Source organism: Netta rufina (genome assembly GCF_964035555.1).
Source record: "Netta rufina genome assembly, chromosome: 17".
Taxonomy (NCBI): domain Eukaryota; kingdom Metazoa; phylum Chordata; class Aves; order Anseriformes; family Anatidae; genus Netta; species Netta rufina.
In genome coordinates this window covers 8797737-8816946 of record NC_140141.1, presented here as the reverse complement: position 1 = coordinate 8816946, position 19210 = coordinate 8797737, and the positions used below count along the sequence as shown (strand labels likewise).

The 19210-nt window shown below is 53.5% G+C and overlaps 1 protein-coding gene across 2 annotated transcripts in view; it reads right to left on the bottom strand.

Annotated features, from left to right (window-relative positions):
• TPCN1 (two pore segment channel 1) overlaps positions 1–17969 on the bottom strand; it is a 41069-nt gene extending 23100 nt beyond the window's left edge. The window contains exons 1-3 of one of the 2 annotated variants that reach the window (XM_084297333.1): positions 17878–17969; positions 16657–16897; positions 1626–1750 (exon numbers count right to left, since the gene is read on the bottom strand). In XM_084297333.1, coding sequence (XP_084153459.1) covers positions 1626–1750; positions 16657–16768 — 237 coding nt within the window. In that variant the 5' untranslated portion in view covers positions 16769–16897; positions 17878–17969. Of the gene's footprint in view, positions 1–1625; positions 1751–4173; positions 4221–16656; positions 16898–17877 lie in introns of those variants that run through there. The other variant, XM_084297334.1, reaches the window with a different exon arrangement.
• Between the last annotated feature and the right edge of the window lie 1241 nt (positions 17970–19210).

Genomic DNA, 19210 nt, shown 5'->3' with positions numbered 1-19210 from the left:
ACACACAGATAAGCTCTGGGGCACCTGGCTGACAGTCGCTCCTCCTTATCTGGGCCTCGACGAATGCCTGCGAGAAAACATGCTTGGGAGCCCTGGCAGCAAAGGAAGGGAGCAGAGAGACAGACTCCATGAAAAATTAACAGGTCTCTATGCTGATTTATCATTTCCTCTTAAAGAGGGAGCTTAATTAATGTTAAAAGGTCAGATACTCCATCTTAACAGTTTGCCTTCAACTGATTTTAAACAGCTGCGCTGTTGCTATTTTTAATTCTAGGACAAAACTTAGCTCGGGGAGAATTTAGAAAAGGTTTTTTCGTGAAGAAGCATCCACAGCTGCTTCTCCTGTCTTGAGACGAGGGTTTAAGCAAGGGAAGCCACTCACAGGAAGCTTGCTGGCTCTTGGAAAACGTCAAATGAGAACATTTTTCCCCAGCTGGGACACTCAGGTACACACACACACTTTTCTTTCTGAATGAATACCTTTCCATCCAAGAAGAATCGCTATAATTGCAAAATGGATAACAAGATCCACAAACAGGACCTCCTTTAAGAGGTGAAGCGTTCTCAAGACTAATTCAAAAGAGGGTTTCAAACGTTTCTCATTTAGGCGCCTCGCAGGCAAGCTCACACTCTGAGTAAGAACAAACAAACACTGCCAGGTCAGGGAGCCAGATTGCAGGCAGGACAAAACCCAGCAGCAAGCTCCATAAAACGCGAGCCCCCCACTCAAAGGGAGAGCTAGCTTAGATCAGCAGGGCATTCTTATTCACGCCTGACAAAACACATTTGCAGAATGAAAAATAGTCTCAATTCCGCCTCATGGTAGCCAAGCAATTCGAAACGTGGCTGGACAGCAAAGTCCTCGCATGCAGATAAGACGCTCTTGCCTGCAGCTACTGCCGCACATAAACAATCTGCACGCTCTTTAAGTTATGTCTACTTCGTTTCAAGGACATTGTCATTATGGCCATTGGTCAAGGCAGCAGCAAGACTAATCTGCATGTGAAGGGCCAAGCCTGCTGTGTGCATTACCATCAGACGCTGCAGCAGCTCAATGAACCTTTGCAGAGCATCTCCACTAATCGGGAGTTTAAACAAAAGCCCAGGAGGGGCTGGGGTTACCATTATCTTGTCCATGCTGCTCCAGCATAAGCTGAGGTATCAGCAAGGTCCGAGCCTCCCAGGTTTTCAAATGGCAGAGGAGCAACCCTCGGCAGTCCCATGGGGCAGGAGCAGGGTAGCTCTGGTAGCTAACACATTACACCGGGCAGCAATATTATAAATACTCTCATTTTCTTCTTCCAATAGGGCTGTTCCTATAACTAAAGCACGGGCTGAACCTCTCCACTACAAAATCCTCAGCATGGGGAGAAGATGGGTAGCCCCAGCTTGCTCGGTGTTTCCCAAACTACTTACCAGAGCCCACCTGAAGGCGCTTGCATCTTCCTTCCCTTTAGATCCCCCTTGCAAAGCACTGATTTTATTTTATTATTTTTTAACCCCAGGACTGAAGCTCTTTGCTCCTCATAACCAAGAGCTATCACAGCTTCAGATGGCCCCATTTTTTTTTTTAATTATTTTTTATTCTTTATTTTTTACACAGTGCACTGACGAGCAGGGCTCACCTGGAGGTAGATCGCTGCCTCTTGGTAGTTCATTTCCCAGTTGTGGCGGGCAGAGCTTTGCTGCGCGCAGCAGTCCCCGGCAGCAGGGCTGGAGGCATCGTGGATAACGTCGTAGCTGCCTCCATCTGCATCGGGACAACAGGAGAGAAAACAATTTACAATAAGGCAAGCTGAGATGGGTCAGGGAGCAGGCAAACAAGCCAGGCAGTGGGAGCAGGAACAGGCATCAAGAGGCAACGGAGTGCCCGAGGAACTGGCTGCTTGCACACCTACTCTTCCCAGCAGGAGTGCAGCATTTTCAGGAGAAAAATCTCATTTTTCAGAGCCCTTCAGTCATTAAACAACACACCTTTGCAACACTTTTTGGTGCAGGTAAGCACCAATCTCCTTCTGATAAGAACAAAGAGCAAGGTTCATCTTCAGTCCGTACCCCAGATTTACCTGGAGATGTCTCCACCATCAGTAAAGCACTACAAAGCAATGCTTTACTGAACATTTGTACAAGGTTTCGTAACTAAAAATCCCATTTAAAAATACAAGTATGTTGCAAAAAGCAGCTCCCAAGCATAGCTGCACACACACAGCACCTTACCACCCATGGGTAAGCTGAGCAGTACAGGTAAATAAGCTCCAGCACTTGCTAGTGGGCATGTTGTACAGCCTCAGTCTTATTAAGGCACATGACACACACATGAAGACTATCACTGTTCACAAAAAGATGCCGTTTTTTCTTCTGGGATGGGAATTTGTATTTTGCAGCTTCAGTGATGAGCACTGCACAGACCCCACAGAAGCGAGGTTGGGGCTGGAGCTCCCCAAAGCTCCCCTTGGTACCCAAACCACGTTGGGGTTCTCACTCTCAGCACAATTCCCTCCTCCACGGCCTCATGATCCCCAATTTTCCCCCTTTCTACAAGCACAGACACGGTGATGGAGCAGCTGTCTCTCTCTGTGCCACGAGGTGGGGAAAAAACAACCTCTCCCATGTTAGGATGCTGAGGATTTGCTGCACCTCCTCTCTACGACAAAACCACCCTCATTAAACAAGTGGCCAGGTTGTTCTGGAAAAGGCCACACCAGACCTCTGCACCCCTCGAAACGGCTCCTGCAAGGCCAGCAAACCCTGCACCGAGGCAGAGCCCCAGCTGCCTTTCCCACCCCCTAATCAAAGTCAGACAGCACTTATCAGAGGTTGGTGAAAGCCTCCCAGGCTGCAGGCAGATTGCTGTAACCCTGCAGCACCCCACCTGCTCCTCTTCGCTTCCCCCATACCTTTAAAACACCTCTCCACGTTCAGCTGGATGTTTCGGTGGGGCTGATTGCTCCCCCAGACCTTCTTAAACCTTAAATGAGCACAACTTTTTGGAGGAGGGGAGAAATAAACACAGATGATGCTTTTTTTCCTTTATCCACAGAAGTGGAACGCCAGTCTTTTGCATTCATCTGCTTTTTAACTAAAAGATATCAGTAAAGAAGTCAGAAGCTTTACACTGGGAGCTCTATAAAGCTCTCCAAAAGTGGTTATTTGCAAAGCTTTTCCTGCGTGCACGTCCCAAAGAGAGACTCCCTTGGACTGCAGCCTGACTGCAAACCCCTTTGTGGCAGGGATGCTTAACAGGGTGCTAGGAGGACCATGCATGGGGCCCCAAGGTCCCAGGCACCCCTCCTGCTGCTCCTTCAGCATTTGGTGGCTGGGCACGGCCGCAGGATTCCTCGCTCCGAGCTGCTACAGGTCCCTGCGGGGCTCAGCTCAGCTCAAAGCACAGAGAGAGGAGAGAAAATCCCAGAGTCATTCATCCCTTGCAATTCAGGAGGTGGTGAAGAAGCACAGAGCCAACACGTGGGCTGCCCCAGCTCTTCTGGGGAAAGGGGATGCGTTAAGGAGGTCGCTACCCTGGTTATTGGAGCACACGGAGGTCGAAACGCAGCGGGCACAAACCAGCCAAGTTTTGTGGGGCTCAACCAGACGCCAGGACACGGCTCCTACCCAGAGACACCAAACTCCCTTGAATCAAAGTAATTATTTCACGTGGACAAACCTCCCCCTGTAAAAGACCATCTCAGGGAAAAGCTACGCCGCAGTGAAAACGAGAGGACATCTCCCTGCCTTGCACAGCCAGCTCGCAGCTGAAGCAGAAGAGATGTCCCAGGGAGATCAAGCCTGCGAACAGCTCCCAGACTGAAGTCAGAGCTAAGAAGTAACTCCAGAAGCCACACTATTTGCCCCCTGCCTGCCCCAGCCACCACCTTTCTAGGCACAGCCAACAAACGTTGCAGCACAGAGCTGTGCTCCGTGGCTGGGTTCCTTCCCCACCAGGTACCAGAAGGCTGATCTAGCGTCCCCGAGGCAACAGCATCATCTGGGTAATAAATAATAATAATAATAAAACAACAACAACCACCACCAACTTGAGCAGCGTCTCAATGCCTGCTCGCTCGCTTGGCAGCCCTCCAGCCAGCTAATTTCCTCAGCTGCTCCCACGCTAACAATGACACAGACTAATGCCAGCCCCGGCTCGTGCCGCAGCGCGTCCCCGGCGGCGGTTACCGGCGGTGGGGAGCTGGATGAGGTAGGAGGATCTCTCCACGGGGCTCCCGCAGTCCTCCAAGTAGATGGCAGGAGGCTCTCTCCACCGCATGGCAGCCGGCGCTGCCTCCCCGAGCCGCTCCCCGATGGCTCAGGGCAGAGCCGGGCGCAGGAGGGGTTCCTCCGAGCTCCGCGGAGCCGCAGGCATCTTCTTCCCCTTCCCGCTGAGGAAGGTGGCTCGGGGCCGGGCTGAAAAGCTTCCCTCTCGCCGTCCTGCAGGCGGGATGGTTCTCGGAGAGAGCTGCTGGGAGGTTTTGCTGCCTGGCAAAGTTGGTTTGGAGAATGAGTGCAGTCAGAGAGCAAGGCTCGGCGCGCCACGCTCTCCTGTCCTGGCGTGGAGCAGGGTTTGCTCCCCAGGGAACACGAGGAACTGAAGGGAAAGGAGTTCAGAGTCTCGCTGTGACTACTCAGCACATCTCCCCCCACCTCCCTCAGCAAAAAAAAAAAAAAGAAGAAAACAAAACATTTGCCAAGTTCACAGTACAAGGGGCGTGACGGAGCAAGCGGCCGGGGCTGCTCGCAGATGGCAACGCTTCCTTCCACACTTGTGTAACTTATCCCAGACGTTCCCCGAGAAGGGAAGGAGGGAGGGGGAAAAAAAAAAAATAGGAGAAAATAAAAAGAGAAAAAAGCAAAACCAGCTGGCTGCTTACACAAGGCATCCGGAACGATACTGCCGGGACTCCAACGTTTCCATTCAGTGCAGCAGAGCATGCTCCTGTGTAAATAGTTTCCATATGTCATCATTACAATAAAAAACAAAAAGGAAGAAAGAGAAGGAGCATAAACTCTCCAGAGCCCAAACCTCTCCCTTTGCAAAACAAATTCCCTGCTTCGGGGAAGGAAAAACTCTGAGGGCTGCGAGGGAGGGAGGGGAGCAAGGAACCTGGGAGAAACTCGAGTCTGTTTGGATATTCATCATTTGATCTTCATTACCTGGGTTTAATAATTTGAAAATCCGCCTGGAAGCCTGCTAGGAGCTCAGGGAGTTCCAAACCAACGCCACGGGTGCCTCGGAGCTCCCCCAGGCTGGCTCTCACCACCCTGTGCCGCAGCTGTTCTGCGTTCTAGCAAGCACAGACTTCATACGGTGTTACCTGAAACAGGCTTAGATGCTGCTAATTAGGCCCCAAATTAAGGAGGGGGCTCTCCTAGAAGGCCTACCTGCGATGGCAGGACACCGTAGACTGCAGGGAAGGCAGCCCAAGGGACAGAGCTGAAGAGAAATGCTCTCCCAGCTCAGGAGGCCGCTCGTACAGCTCACACATCACGTGCACGCCCCGTGTCAGCCAGCAAAACCAACGGTGCTGGTGCCAGGGGCTGCAGACACGAGCAGTATCTCCCTTCGAGGCACATACAGGCAGGCAGAGCACACGGGACTTGGGAGCCAGGACACAACTTCGCTCACGCCACCTTACGAGGTCATTCCTTCTTAATTAAAGATGATCTGGCAGCAGCTTGGCCTTTTGTTTCCTTCTTGCAACCATGTTTGTGAGCGCTGCTGTTCTGCATTTACCATCTCCAGGAAGAAGCAAGCCTCGTGGTTATTATTCCTTCCTTGGAAAGAGGCACGGCCCCTGTGACAAGGCACTTGCCAGCCTCCTTGTCTCAGTGGAGCAGCGTCTCCCTGTGGGGGCTGGGTGCAGGTCCAGCAGTGCCTGAGCACGCACCTCAACTGCATTCGTGTCCAGGTACCCAAACTCAGCTGGCTGCAGGCTTTCAGCTGCAGAGAAGTGTCAGCAGGCACCCAGCAGCACGGGGCACGTGCCCACGGAGGATGGAGGATGGCATTTGTTGCCTCTGAAGGCTCCCAGAAGTGCTCCTCTCCTGGGAAGCCCCCAGCAGCCGAGCCATGCAGGAGGTGCCGCTGCGGAAGACGCAGCTGTGAAGAAGCACAGAAAGAAAGGAGAGGGCTCCCCTTCCCTGCAGAGGTACCTTCAGCCCCAGAGCCAAGATTTTAACAGCACGCAGGCCAGACAAATCCCCACAGCAGCTGTGGCCAGGCAGCAGCCAGGTCCTGCAGAGGCACCGAGCACGTTGGCATCGCATTGGCACCAACACCGGCATTTTCCTCTCCACGCGTTGACGTGCCACGGAGCTTTACCCCCGCTGCATTTATCGCTCCGCTCCCCGCCGGTGCCACTGATAGGAAACTGCTCCTTTTATTCTCGAGTGCCGAGGCGTGAGTACGCACGCATTTGTCTCTTCAAGGCCAGGCTCACCTACCCGGGAGGAAAAAAAAAAAAGCTGGAAGCCGCCTGGAAAGCACAGCTGGTTTGGCACCGAGCCACGCAGCTTGGAGGTGAGAGGCAAGCAGTGAGCTCAGCGCCCTCTGTGAGCCACCACCAAGGGAAGCGATGCAGGAGCCAGCCTCGAGGGCCAGAATAGCCCAGCACCCATCCAGGGGATGGGATGGGGACGATGCCAAGGGACGGGGACGATGCCACAGCATCAGGGCTCTTCGTCTTGCCGTATTCTCACAGCCTCCACCAGCTGTGAACCCCAACAAACAAAGCCACGTCGGTTTCCCATTTAGCCCAGGCAGGTTTTTCCCAAAGATGGATGTTGCCACTTCCTCTTCGCGGCACGAGAGGATTCGAGCCTCCCGTCTTCACTTTTTTCTTTGAGCCTCCCGTTAGTTCCTGCGGCACGCAGACGAGCTCGCTCCCCGCTGCCATCCACCACGCTACGGGGAGCTGAATCCGCAGGCAGGCTGAGCAGATGTCCCCCAGCATGGTAAGCCACTTTTTCTCCGTTCCTGCCTCTTATCAATTGTGCTGCCTATCTCCTTACGCTGAATACAACTTAAACCCTGCATTGTTTAGGGGACTGTCGCATCCTTGCTAACGTCTGCACCGCGCACACTTAAAAACACCGAGGCAGGAGCTACGCACAATGCCTGAAGAGCTCAAGCATTGTCGGGAATTGTTTTGTCTCAGCAGAAGCAGGGCCTCCAGTCAGCTCTTGCTCCGAGCGGGTCAGAGCCCGAATTTAGCTAGCTGCTTGCTCTGCCGCTCGCTACGCCACGCGATGATTCACACCGGCATTCGCTTCCTGCACCACCCTGCTGGGGACAAAGAGACAGTCGTAAAGAAGAGCACAAAATACAAGAGATAAAACAGTGGGAGGCTTCAGAGAAACCAGGGATGAGAATAATTCACGGGCTTCGTGAGAACGTTCATGGGCTACAAGGAGAGAGCAGAGCCAGGCACCTGCACGATCTGAGAACGTAACACAAAGGGGCTCCTGCTTCTTTTAACGCAGGTCCAAAGCATTTTACGTGAGCACAACTCACGTGCAAGGACAGGTTGCACGGGGAAGATGTAGTTAAGAATTAAGAACCTCGCTTCTGCGTTCAGCCCCATTGCTGCCGGTTTCATATCCTGTATGTGTGATCTTAACAACTGAACCTCCCCACCACAAAAAGGAGAAGTCAGAGCCGCAACAGAAGGATCACCTACGGCCTCGTGGTATCCATCCTGTCAGGGTTAGGGCTGGCAGCTCACACGCTGTCATCCTGTTGGTCCCGTTGTACCACAGTGATGAGGGCTCTACAGGTACAGAGAGGCTGTTCTGCAGCTGGAATCAGACATCTGAGCACTGAAACACCTCGCTTCGAATGGAAAAACAACTGGGAACACCACGGGTTTTGCTGACACCAGCAAAAAAAAGAGCCAAGCTCTGCCTATGACTCACGAGAAAGGCCAGACACGGAGCGTACGCACACGGTTACGATCCAAAGCTTTTAGGGAAGTGACAGAAAGGGAAAGAGACATCGGAATCCCTCAGATAGGGCATTTCTTTAACACATCCTGTTACATGAAGGAATTTCCTCTTTTTGTTCCAGAAAGGGAAACGCGTGCCTCATGGCTTCAACATGCCAGAGATCTGCTCCAGCACCAGCACCAACACGTCAGCGTTTCCAGGGCGCGTTCCTCCTTTCAATTCTCCAAAGCGGAGCCTCTGCATTTGCCCGATGCAGTTTGGAAAGAGGTTTGACAAAGCTGCAACCTGGCCTGTTGAAGGAGAGCAGCGCTCTGCCAGGTCCAGCTTCCAGGTTGTTCCACCAGTGGCTCTCTGGGGCAGCCACGATGTTTGTGGTGGGAAGCAGAGGAAGCTCCTCGCTTACATGAGCCCAGCACGACTCCGAGCAACCAACCTGCATGGCCACGGCTCGCTCCTGTTGCAGCAGCTCTCATATTTCCCCCAAAATCAGCCAGCCTCTGCACAACAGCGACTCAAAATACCACAAATGCACCCACCTACAGCACCATGATGTAGAGCGAAGCCTCGTTAAACTCCAAGCAGCTCTGTTCCAGGAGGATGAGCACCTGGGATGAGCCAGGTACTGAAACCACAGCAATTACCTAGGCAGAGAGCTACCAGTGCTGCTGCTGATCCACCACCCACCTCTGCTGGTCCTCACAGCCCTACCACATGTTGCCAGAGTGGAGCAGAGCTAGGATAGAGTCAGCCAGAACTGTTAACGAGGTACCTAATTACCTGACCTTTCCACCCTGAGGAGAGAGGGGTAGCAAAAAACGAGTAAAAATAAGATTTCGTGGCAAAACTCTGACGCCTTACCGCTGCGGGCTGGGATCAGAGGGAGCTGTCTGTACGGAGCAGCAGCGAGAGGTGCGTGGCTGTGTTCTGTGTGAGCATCAGGCTCCGCAGCACTTCTTCTGAAATACAACACTGCCACACCTCTGCTGTTGTCTCTCTGGGTGTCTCAGCCAGGGAACGGCAGCTGCCAGCAGAGGAAGATGCAGTGAAGGAATGGGGGAAGCCCCAGCCCTAGTGCTGTCTTAAAAGGAAAGGTTAAAAAAAGAGAAGATTCCAGCATATTTTATGGAAGGCGCAGCTGGCAGGCACTGGATAGGGCACGTGTAATAGCTGGGGAGGAAGGAAGAGCACAGGAAGCCCACCACACGTGGATGTGTTGATTACTCTAGCCAGTACGGACACAAACATCACCTCCTGACCCTGCCCTTACTCTTGTTTGAAGGAACACACACGAGGGCTGCCCCTCAGGCAGCTCACAGAGCTGCACAGCCTCGATTCGTGTTGCTCACATCCCCCACCCGAACACCACAGCACTGCACAGCACTTCAGTGGGCTACCTTGCTTCTGTACCAGAAACTTCCAAACCTGCTGAGGATGGTGGAAGTGTTCCAAAAAATACGGCTACGGTTGGAATAAAGGATGCGTGAGGTGTTCCCAGGTGGCAATATCTGCCACACACGGATGTAAGCAGCTCGTGTGTCCAGCCCCGTCACATCAGAGGGTTTAACATGGCAGCACAGGGGGATGCATCCTAAATTTCAGTCCCCTGTGTAAGCATGAAAGGAAAATCTTTTTGTTCCAAGCAGGCTTGGCCAGATCACAATGAAACAAAAACCAGCACAGGGTACGAGCTCCAAACCCCCACGCTATGGTTCAAAGCACAGCAGCCTCCCCTCGACGTCCTCGGGATCCTTCATTGTTGCTGCAGTGCTGCAGCAGACCAACACAAACCCCCCACACCCCTTTTCTGCCTGCCTCTCTCCCGGCTGAGGCCAGCAGCAGCAGCACAGGTGCCCGAGCTTCCTGCCGAAGCGCTCGCCAGAAGCAGATGGCTGCGGTCCTAAAGCTGCTCCAGCAACTCCCCGAAAAGAAAGCAGCCACGCAGGAGGCAGGCAGGACCCCGACACGCAGAAAGCAATTACGCCAAAGACACGGGGAGAGCCCTGCAAGGTCCAGATCAAAAGCCAGGGACGCTGGAGACAAGAAAGACCCATCAAATTCAGCGCACTTTTCCCAGCTTCAGGATCAGAAATGGAGCGTTCTGCCTCATCAATTCTACTTCCAGCAAATTCGAGCTTAAATCCCCCGAAGGCAATAAGGAAGAGGCAATCAACAACAACTCTAACCACTTCACAGATGCTCCTGTTTAGTTTATACAGCACTTCTTACAGCATTCAAATGGGTAAAATGGGATTTCAACGCAGGGGGGCTGACGGCAGCAGGCAGGATTCCTCGGCGAAGATACCAAGGGCAAAGGAAGTTCTGAGCAGCATCACATCGGTTATGATGAGCGAACTCAGCGTGCTCAGCCTCTGCTCATTTCAATCTGCCAGTGAGCGAGCTTGGCTGAACCCAACATCCTGCATCTACAGCGCCTTAAAAATCCACAGGAATCGCAAAAAAAAAAATGAGGGGGAGAAAAAAAAAAATAAAAACAACACAAAAAAAAACATGAACAAACCGATGTGTTCCCTGGGAAGCCATGAAAAAACTAATCGCTGCTTGCTTCCAACTGTTGTTCCGCTTCCTGAGCCAAATGTTCCCAAGTCAGCTGAGGAGTGACCGGCTCAAGCTGGAAAGGGCTTGATTTTTTTTTGCAGCCTGCGAGCTCCCCGGCTCCTGAACAGCTTTTATAGCCCCGGGACCACCTGCTCAAGGCGCGGAGCCCTGCGATGCTGCAGCACGCGTCTCCCACCTAAAGGGATTGGCCTGGGCTGCTCTTCTGCTCTCCCCTCAAAAAAAGAGAGCTGCAGGTAGGGAGGATGCTCACAAAGGGCTGCCTCCCTCTGAGCCTCAAGGTCGCCAGCTCAGTCTGCACAAAAGGAGAGTGAAAAAGCTTCCAGGCGCCTCGCCCCGCTCTGCGGCACCCTCCCTACCTGACAGCAAACCTGCAGGAAGGAGGAGATGCCTCGCTCGTGCTCTGGGAGGTGACAAAGGAGAAGGAACTGCCTGACTCCGGGATTACTGAACACTCACCCAAGTCTTCTGTACCTTGTAGAGGCTTTTAGTGCTCAGATTCCAACAGCATGGGGCATTCAGGACGAAATCACTCTGAGTTTTTTTGTGTTTTTTTTTTTTTTTTTTTTTTTTTTTTTTTTTTTTTTTTTTTTTACTCCGAGAAAGAGTCAACAGTGCAGGGATTCTGTTTGACAAAGCATCCTACTGTGAAGCACACAATGTGTGCATTGTGCAAACTGATCTCCTGCAGGGCTAAGAAAACAAGGCAGGCTCAAAAAAAATAAAAATACACGCGCTAACTGCGGCTCACAATCCCTCCTGGTACTCTCCTCCGCTCGTGGCTTCTCTTCTGGAGGTACCACACTCCCAGAGTCATGTTGAGGATCTCTTGATAAAAACTCTTTTGTGAGGCCCGGACAACGCCGAGCGCTGTTTCTCTTCACCCAGAGATCTCAGCTCTTCCCTCTCACTGCAGTATGTGAAGCAGAGCCGAGGCATCCTGCCTTCGATCCTGAATTGTGGCTGTAAATGAGATTCCAGGGGATGATGCGTGGGGAACTTCCCAGCAGAAACACATTTCCCACTGCTCCCAGCACCATCTCGCAAGACGTGCAGCGTCTCTTAAAAGCTTGCCTCCTTGCTCTGAGTTCACAGAGCTCATCACCCAGGGAAATGGATTGTACTGAAGGAGAAAACAATAATCTCCTTATGTTTCGGGTGCTCATTTCTCTTTCCAATATTTTCACCCCTTGCTCATCTCGGAGGCAGTTTGGCTTCGCTTTGCTTGCTTAAAACATTCATTACAAGTCATCTAGGCCAGGAAAGGATTAGAGGAGCACTGGCAGAAGTTGCAAAAATGCAAGGCTGGTGGGTTGGAGCAGAGACTTTCAGGGGCATAAACAGCTCAGCACCAAACTTGTGCTTCAGAAGGAAATAATTCCCCTGTGCGTACGTTTTAAGCAGGTAACACGCTATGAAAAGCAAAGCATGCACAGAAATGGAAACCAGGAGCTCTTACCATGCAGCCTACCTGTAAATTTCCACAAAAGACATAACCTGCACTTCCCAGTGATGCATTCGAGATGCATTGCCCACGGCAACGTTACCTGACCTACCCTAGGAGCAGGTTGAGCAGCAGAAGCAGGTCCCTGCTGAAGACGAGTTCCCAGTCCTGTGCCCTGGTCACGCTTCACCTCTAACGCAGCAGCTCAAGTGCTGCTGCTGGAACTAATTAAAGGCCAATCAGTAGAGGCAGGAGCCACGATGAGAGGAAGAGAGCCTGGCTGTCAAAGATCTTGGGATTTGCCACGTCCACTGCAGGCATTGGTTTGTTTTGTCGTCCCCTCTTTCCCCACACCACTTAGCTGCGGTGTTTCCTCAGCATTATCAGTGCTCAAGCCCACACAAGCAGCTGCTGGGCACTCACTTTCCTGCACAGAGATCACAGATCCCAGAGGATTTATTAAATCCACTGGGTATCTGACACGTGCAACACTTCAAAAGGGGGCAGAGTCAGAAGGCTGGCACAACTACAGTGCTTCCTCGAGCAGGAGAGCTGCTGAGGGTCTGTGCGGTCACCGCACTGCCCCCAGAGCCAAGGGTTTATTCTCTGCCCGTTCCCTCAGCCCATCAGGCAACGTGCAGGTGGTTTACACCTGAAATCTCTCCCCTCCTCTCGCTGCACCTAAAGCACCGGGAGGAAGAAGGCACCAGGGGTGTTTTAGGACTCACTGAGCAGGGCTGAAGCTGTGGCTATGGGGACAGACTTGGTTTCCTCTCCCTGCTGCTACAGACACGTTCTGGAACCAGGCCCAGCACAGAAGAGAACTGGGTCACTTTCAGGTTGCATCGATTACTGGAGAAATCAAGATCCAGGCTGCTCACAGGTCTCAAAAGAAGGCTTGCTGTCCATCCTGCACCACTCCTGCAGGGCTGTGCCTCCCTGCGGATCAGTAAGCGGGATATTGAGAAGAAAGATGAGACACCCAAATAATGGCACGGCCCCCGTGTTCCACAACACCACAAGGGCTCCCATCAGCTGATTACAAGAAGAATGTTGCCAAAAGCCTCTTCCCTCGCTCCATCCAGGAGCAGGGCCAAGGCCCTTCCTGGTTTCCATCAAGCCTTCCAGAAAACATCGCCCCTGGCTGTCGCAGCCGCCCCCCCTGCACCTCCCCAGGCGCACACACTGATTCTTTTTTTACCTCAATAGCAGATGCGGTTGCTTTCCTGTAAGAACCCCGAGTTTAAAGACGACTTCTTCCACTTGCCACAATCCATTGTGCGGGAGAAACAGACAGACAATACCACATTGTTCCCCGCACAAGGCTCGGAGCTGTACTTTCTGCTCTGAGCGCACTGAAACTCCACTTGAGGCTACAGCAATTTCCACGCAGGGGGCAGAGGGGGATCTTCTATCTGATCTAATACCGGGTAAATCAACGGGCTCTCATTTATTGCTGATAATTCCCATCAGCTCAAGGAGAGGCACTGTCCTAGAGCTTCAAGGCTGTCATTGTGCAGGAAAACACGACTCGCTCGTGGGGGTATTTTCAGATCCCCGTTGGAACGTGTCCTAGGAGCTCGGCGAGGCCAGGGATCGCTCAGCCCGGGCTGCCTCTCGCCCTTCTCAGAGCACGACTTTGGGCAAGGTCACGCAACGACTGCGGCCCCGGTTCTGCCTGCTGTAAGATCCAGAATTAGTCACCCGCCTCGGATAAGCGTCGGGAAGCTTAACGAGAGCGCGTCCAGATTCCCCGATAAGACGTGGCAGGGGAGGGCAGCGCCGTGTTAATTAGCACGAGCCATGGGTTCCAGTGATGAAAGCGCTCCTCTCCTTCTCCTCCAGCTGCTGGAGCTTGTAGAAGAACGACCCAGCACCACAGTCCCTCACACACTGCATTCACAGAGCCACCTGCACCACGGGGACCAGGCTTTTCTGGATGCGGGCTGAATTCCAGCCTGCTCTGTAGGATTCTGACCTTTCGGGGCGGCTGAAGAGACGTGCATCCCAGCACAGGACAAGGAAGGCAGAGCTTTAATATTCCTCCCCATGCAAGTATTTGCTTCCATTAAGGGCTTAAGAGGTGCATGATTAGGGAGATTAATTTTTGCAGCTGGACATTTTCTTTAAGAACGTCATTTTCCACACCGTTTTCTCACTTAGCTCCTTTTACTCTAATCCCAAAGCAATCACTTACCCAAAAGAGAACTCTTCTGCGAGATTCTAAAAGGAACACACTCTTGCACTTTAATCTGTTTTTTTTTTTTGTTTTTGTTTTTGTTTTGTTTTGTTTTGTTTTGTTTTTTTTAAACATTGGCAACAGGCTTCTTTTCACTAGCCTAGGCACTGCTTACTCCAACCTGTCTGCATTTCCAGACAACCCACACCAAAAGTCCCCAACTACAAATTCATTCATCCAAGGACCGGTTGCAAAACCTGTGTCATGGATCAAGTTAAAAAAAGGGAAAAAGAAAGAAGAGGCACAAGAAGTTCCTTAAAATAACAAACACGGTGGTGAGAGCCAATATACTGGAACTACACAGGGCGCTTACTAAGAGATGGCGGAGACAGCCTGGAACACAGGTTAAAATTCAGAGAGGTCAGTGACAGCAGCACAGAACAGGACTGCCACTTGATTATCAACCCCTGACACGTCATTTAGCCCAAGGGTGGCTACACCCACTTCGTCTTACCTATCATCTGCTTCCCAGGTGGCACTAAGGGCATTTCGACAGCTGGCATCTGGGGACAAACCTGAATAAATGCCCGGCGTTCAGCCTGCCACCGAGTCCCCAGGAGCCTGTGGCCAGGCACAGGCACGCCGCACCTCCAAATTCTGCTCCAGTAACCTGTTGCTAGAGCTCAGGATTAAGGGAGATAAAACAAGAAGCACACAGCCCTCTGACCTTCCCCGTCACCATGCCCTCATCACCCTACCAGGCTCTCCCTCTCCTGAAAAGAAGGCTTCTCACACACTTCTCCCTGGCAAAAGACAGGCCTTTGAATAAAAATGTGAAATTGTACAATTTTCTTAATGTCACTTCTCTGCATTTCATGGCAGATTGTCTTTGCAGGCAAGGAACAGAGCTGGAGCACACGTCCCGTTTTGCAAACAAGCTTAATTTTGCCAGTGATGGCGTAAGCCTGCTCCCTCCCTAATTTAAGCTTCCCAGTGATAAACGTGCCTTTCACGCTGCTCGCGCTGCCCTGCCTGTTTTCATCTCTCACCCCCTCTCGCAGTACCACTGGCTTCAGAGGGCTCCCCATGATTCAGCGTCACTTACATCGAATAGGCTTTACATTTTTCCCAGCAAATTCAACTCTAACAGGGATTAAAACAGAGCAGAGTAACAGCTCTTCAATACCGAGAGAACTGCAGCAAATTATTTCTCAAGAACTACGTGCCAATCTTCTAAAAAGCACAAAATCAGTCCCTCCGCAACCTCCCCGCATTTCAAGGGATGCAGACTGTGTTTCAGCACGGGTTTGAGAATGAAAGCACTAATAAATGAAAATATTCCACAGTCATGTTGGCTTTAACCGGATGATAACCCCCACATACTTCTTTACAGGGACAGGAGGTGGGTGGACCAAAAGGCAACGGAGGAGCGATTAAAATTAGTCACAAGAAAGCCTCTAACAGGACAGGGGAAGCAGTCTCTTCTATCTACTTTAGTTACAGATCCAGAGCTAAACGTTAAGAAAAACAGATGCAATAGAGCAGCAAGGCAGCAGAGCTCAGGGAAAGTCATCTGGGCAATTTCGCCAGGGATTTGCGTGGCAGGGGAGGAGAGAAGTTGTGACTGCCAGAAACGAGCCACCAGCTCAGAAAGTCAGAGGAGAGGAAAATTAGGGGAACCTGTATGATTTCAGGAGAGATACCAAGTGACAGAATCACAGAGGAGACATGGACCAGAGGTATAATGCAGCAAAGAGGGGCCAGGAACTTATTAATTAATTAATATGTCAGGAATTTTAGGCTCGTGGAAGCAGAGCTCGAACAGGACAACCAGAAGGGTGCAGGTGCACACACCTGCAATGTCAGAAAGAAGTCAGAGAGATGCATCAAACAAAACTGCTGAAACACATTTGGTGAGGTGTAACAACAAAACCTCCCTGCATGCTTCAGCACAGGCCAAGCTGTGCTGCTCAGAGGTTCGCCCTCTCCCCCGGCTCATACGATGGCTCCGTCCCACCGAGTGCCTGGTGTTAACAGGAGCACAGATACACTGCCTAAAGCGCTCCTGATTCTTTGGTAAGATTACAATGAGGATTTTAAAGGGGTTTATCAGCACATATACCTTTGGTTAATGCAAAAAAATCAGATTGTGGGCTAGAAACAGGCAAAGTAACAGTTGTGAAAGCCAGCACAGCAGGGCCAAGGAAAGGAGAAGCCCTGGGGCAACAAACAGGAAGGGAGAACTGAGCCTAGGGACAGCGATGCCACAGGTTATGGAGAAATCAGAGAGAAGAGTTAGAGGAGGCCCGGAGCAGTGCCTCTGGCGTGCTCCACCCCACCTGGGGGCTACCAGCAAGCACCACAACCACCACCCCACTCTGGTTTCCTCAGGCAGCCACCAGGACATCAAGGGACAGCTCCAGGAGCTCCAGCTTCTGGCAGGCAAGGGGCAGAGCAGCGCTGCAAAGGAAAGCAAAGCGAGGCCATTTTTGGAGGGCAGCAAGAACTGCGGGGTCCTTACTTTCATTGGGCAGCTCCTCCCGCTCCAGCTCGTCCAGCGGGGCCGAGGCGTTGCTCCCGCTGTCGTCCAGGGTGAGGATGAGGGGCACGTCATCGTCCATGCTCACGGCCATGCTGGCCCCCGCGAGGCTCCTGCTGCCACAAGTCCTCCCCCGACGGGTCCCGACAACGCCGGCTGCAGGGCTTGGTGTAAAAGGGCTGGGTCAGCAGCTCGCCCCGCAAAGCCTTCCATCGGGAGCGTCCTGCGGGTGTGTGGACACGGAGAGAGGCTCGCCCATCCCTTCGCACCGCTCGCCTACGAGTATCGGTGCAAAGTGCTCGGCTCGGGGGTGTTACGGGTCCCGAAAATCACCCAGGGGGTGTACATCGACCCCACAGGGCCTGGGGCTCGCGGGATGGCCCCGGGGAACAGGGGGAGGCTGCGGGGGGCTGGCATGGCGCTAAGAGCCCCCAGAGCACATGGCTCGGCCTCGACACCCCCGCTGGAGGGGCAAAAAGCACTCAGAGGGGGCAAAAATCCCTCTGGAAGAGGCAAAATTATCTTATGAACAGTGAAAAATTCCTCCTAGAGGGGGGAAGATTCCCCCTGGAGGAGGCAAAATCTCTCCTGAATGGTGAAAAATTCCCCTTGGAGGGGGAAAAATTCCTCCTGAAGGATGCAAAGTCAGTTCTCAAGGAGGCAAAACTCCTGGAGAGGGGGATATTCCTTCTGGAGGGGGCAAAATTCCTCCTGGAGGGGGAAATATTCCCCCTGGAAGGGGCAAAACGTCCCCTGGAGGGGGCAAACTCGCTTCTGAAAGGTGAAAAATTCCTTCAGGAAAGGGCACACTGCTCCTGGAGGGGGCAAAACCCCTTCTAAATAGTGAAAAATCCCCTCTGGAGGGTGCAAAATCCCTCCTGGGGGAGGCAAAATCCTCCCCAGAGGGGGAAAATGCCCCCGGGGAGAGGCAAAACCCCTCCTGGAAGGTGCACGATTCCCCCTGGAAGGGGCAAAAATCCTCCCGAATGATGCAAAATGCCCTCTGGAGGGGGCAGAATTTCCTCTAAAGGGGGCAAAAATCCTCTTGCAGGGGGTAAAATCCCTCCTGGCGGGGTAAAACCCCCCCCTGAGGGGCAGGCGGAGGCGCCTCACGGCCGAGCCCCTCACAGCGCTTCCCCCCCCCCCCCGGCCCCCGCCGCCCTCCCTCCCGCCCAGCGCCCCCGGGGCCGGACGGAGCCGAACCGAGCCGAGCGGAGCCGAACGCGGCCGGACGGAGCCGAGTGGAGGAGCCGAACGCAGCCGAACCGAGCCGAACCCGCCGCACCTCAGCGCCCTCGCACCGCTGCGCCCCGCCCCTCCCGCTCCTCATTGGCCCAGCCGCGGGGCGCCTCCCCGCAGCCCGCCAATCAGCGCTCGGAGCTCGCTTCGCCCCGCCCCACCTCCCGCCCGCCGCCCTGCCGCTGCGGCTTGTTCCCGCCTCCCTCCGCCGCTCCGCTTCGTCATTGGGCGGCGGCGCTGCCCATCGGGAGAGCGGAGGGCGTTGATTGGCTCGTGGCGGGCGTGGAGGGGGAACGGCATCACGGGGCAAGCCGCACGCCTACGGAGGGGAAGGAAAGGGCGGGGGGGGGAGCAGCGCGGGCTCCTATTGGCTGCCTGAGGCGGCTGCGCGGGGTCAGGGGTGAGCGCGGCGGTTGCCTAGCAACGGGCAGAGGCCTAGGGACAGGCCCAGGCCTAAGCCCAGGCCCCATTGGGGCCTCAGGGAGCTTCCCGTCACCGCCCCGCACTGACCCCACACTGAGCAGTCCTGCACTAAAGCACATCGCTGAGCCCTACATCTAAACGTCTTTTAAACACCTAAAAAGCAGACAAAGCCCTGCCACCCGTGACAAATCCCGTCCTGCTGCCGCCCCCAGCCCCATAACGCTGCTGCCCAGCCCGGCACCGTGTGTGGGGGAGCTGCCTGGTTTTGGGGCCGTTCCCCCCCCGCTGCTGCTGTGCTGCACGGCACCCGGCTCTGCCTGCTGCAGGAGCGGGGCTGCCGCTCGGTCCTTAACCCTGCTGTCTCCATCTAGCGTCCACTTAGCGTTCCTGTTTCTCTCTCGGCCCCCTTGAAGACTTGCAGACATGGCAGCCCCCATCACTGTGCTGAGACCCCAATAAAACAGGCTCGGATTCATGTCGGTACCCGTAATGTGTCCCCTGAGGAGGGAGCGAGGGTTTCAGAGCAGCAGGGAGGCAGTGGGGTGCGGGGGGATGGCCACGGCCAGCCGCGCCACCACCTGCACCCGAAGCTGCTTGCTCCAAACACTGCTCAAATCGAAAAGAAGAAGGTAGAGGGCAAGCAGGCTGAGAAATAAGCACTAAATCCATCCTGTGGCCTCCACTCGTTCCTCCCAGCAGGGCTGCTGGCTGCCCAGGGGCTCAAGCAATGGCTGAGGCAGCACTTGCTGGGGCAGAGGACGTGGCCATTTGGGGCTGAGCTCTGCTGCCTGCCCAAAGCTCGTCTCTTGCCAACGGGACAGGACCAGGAGCGCAGATTCCTGGCTGGCCTTTCCAGCTTCGGTGCCTTTTGTGT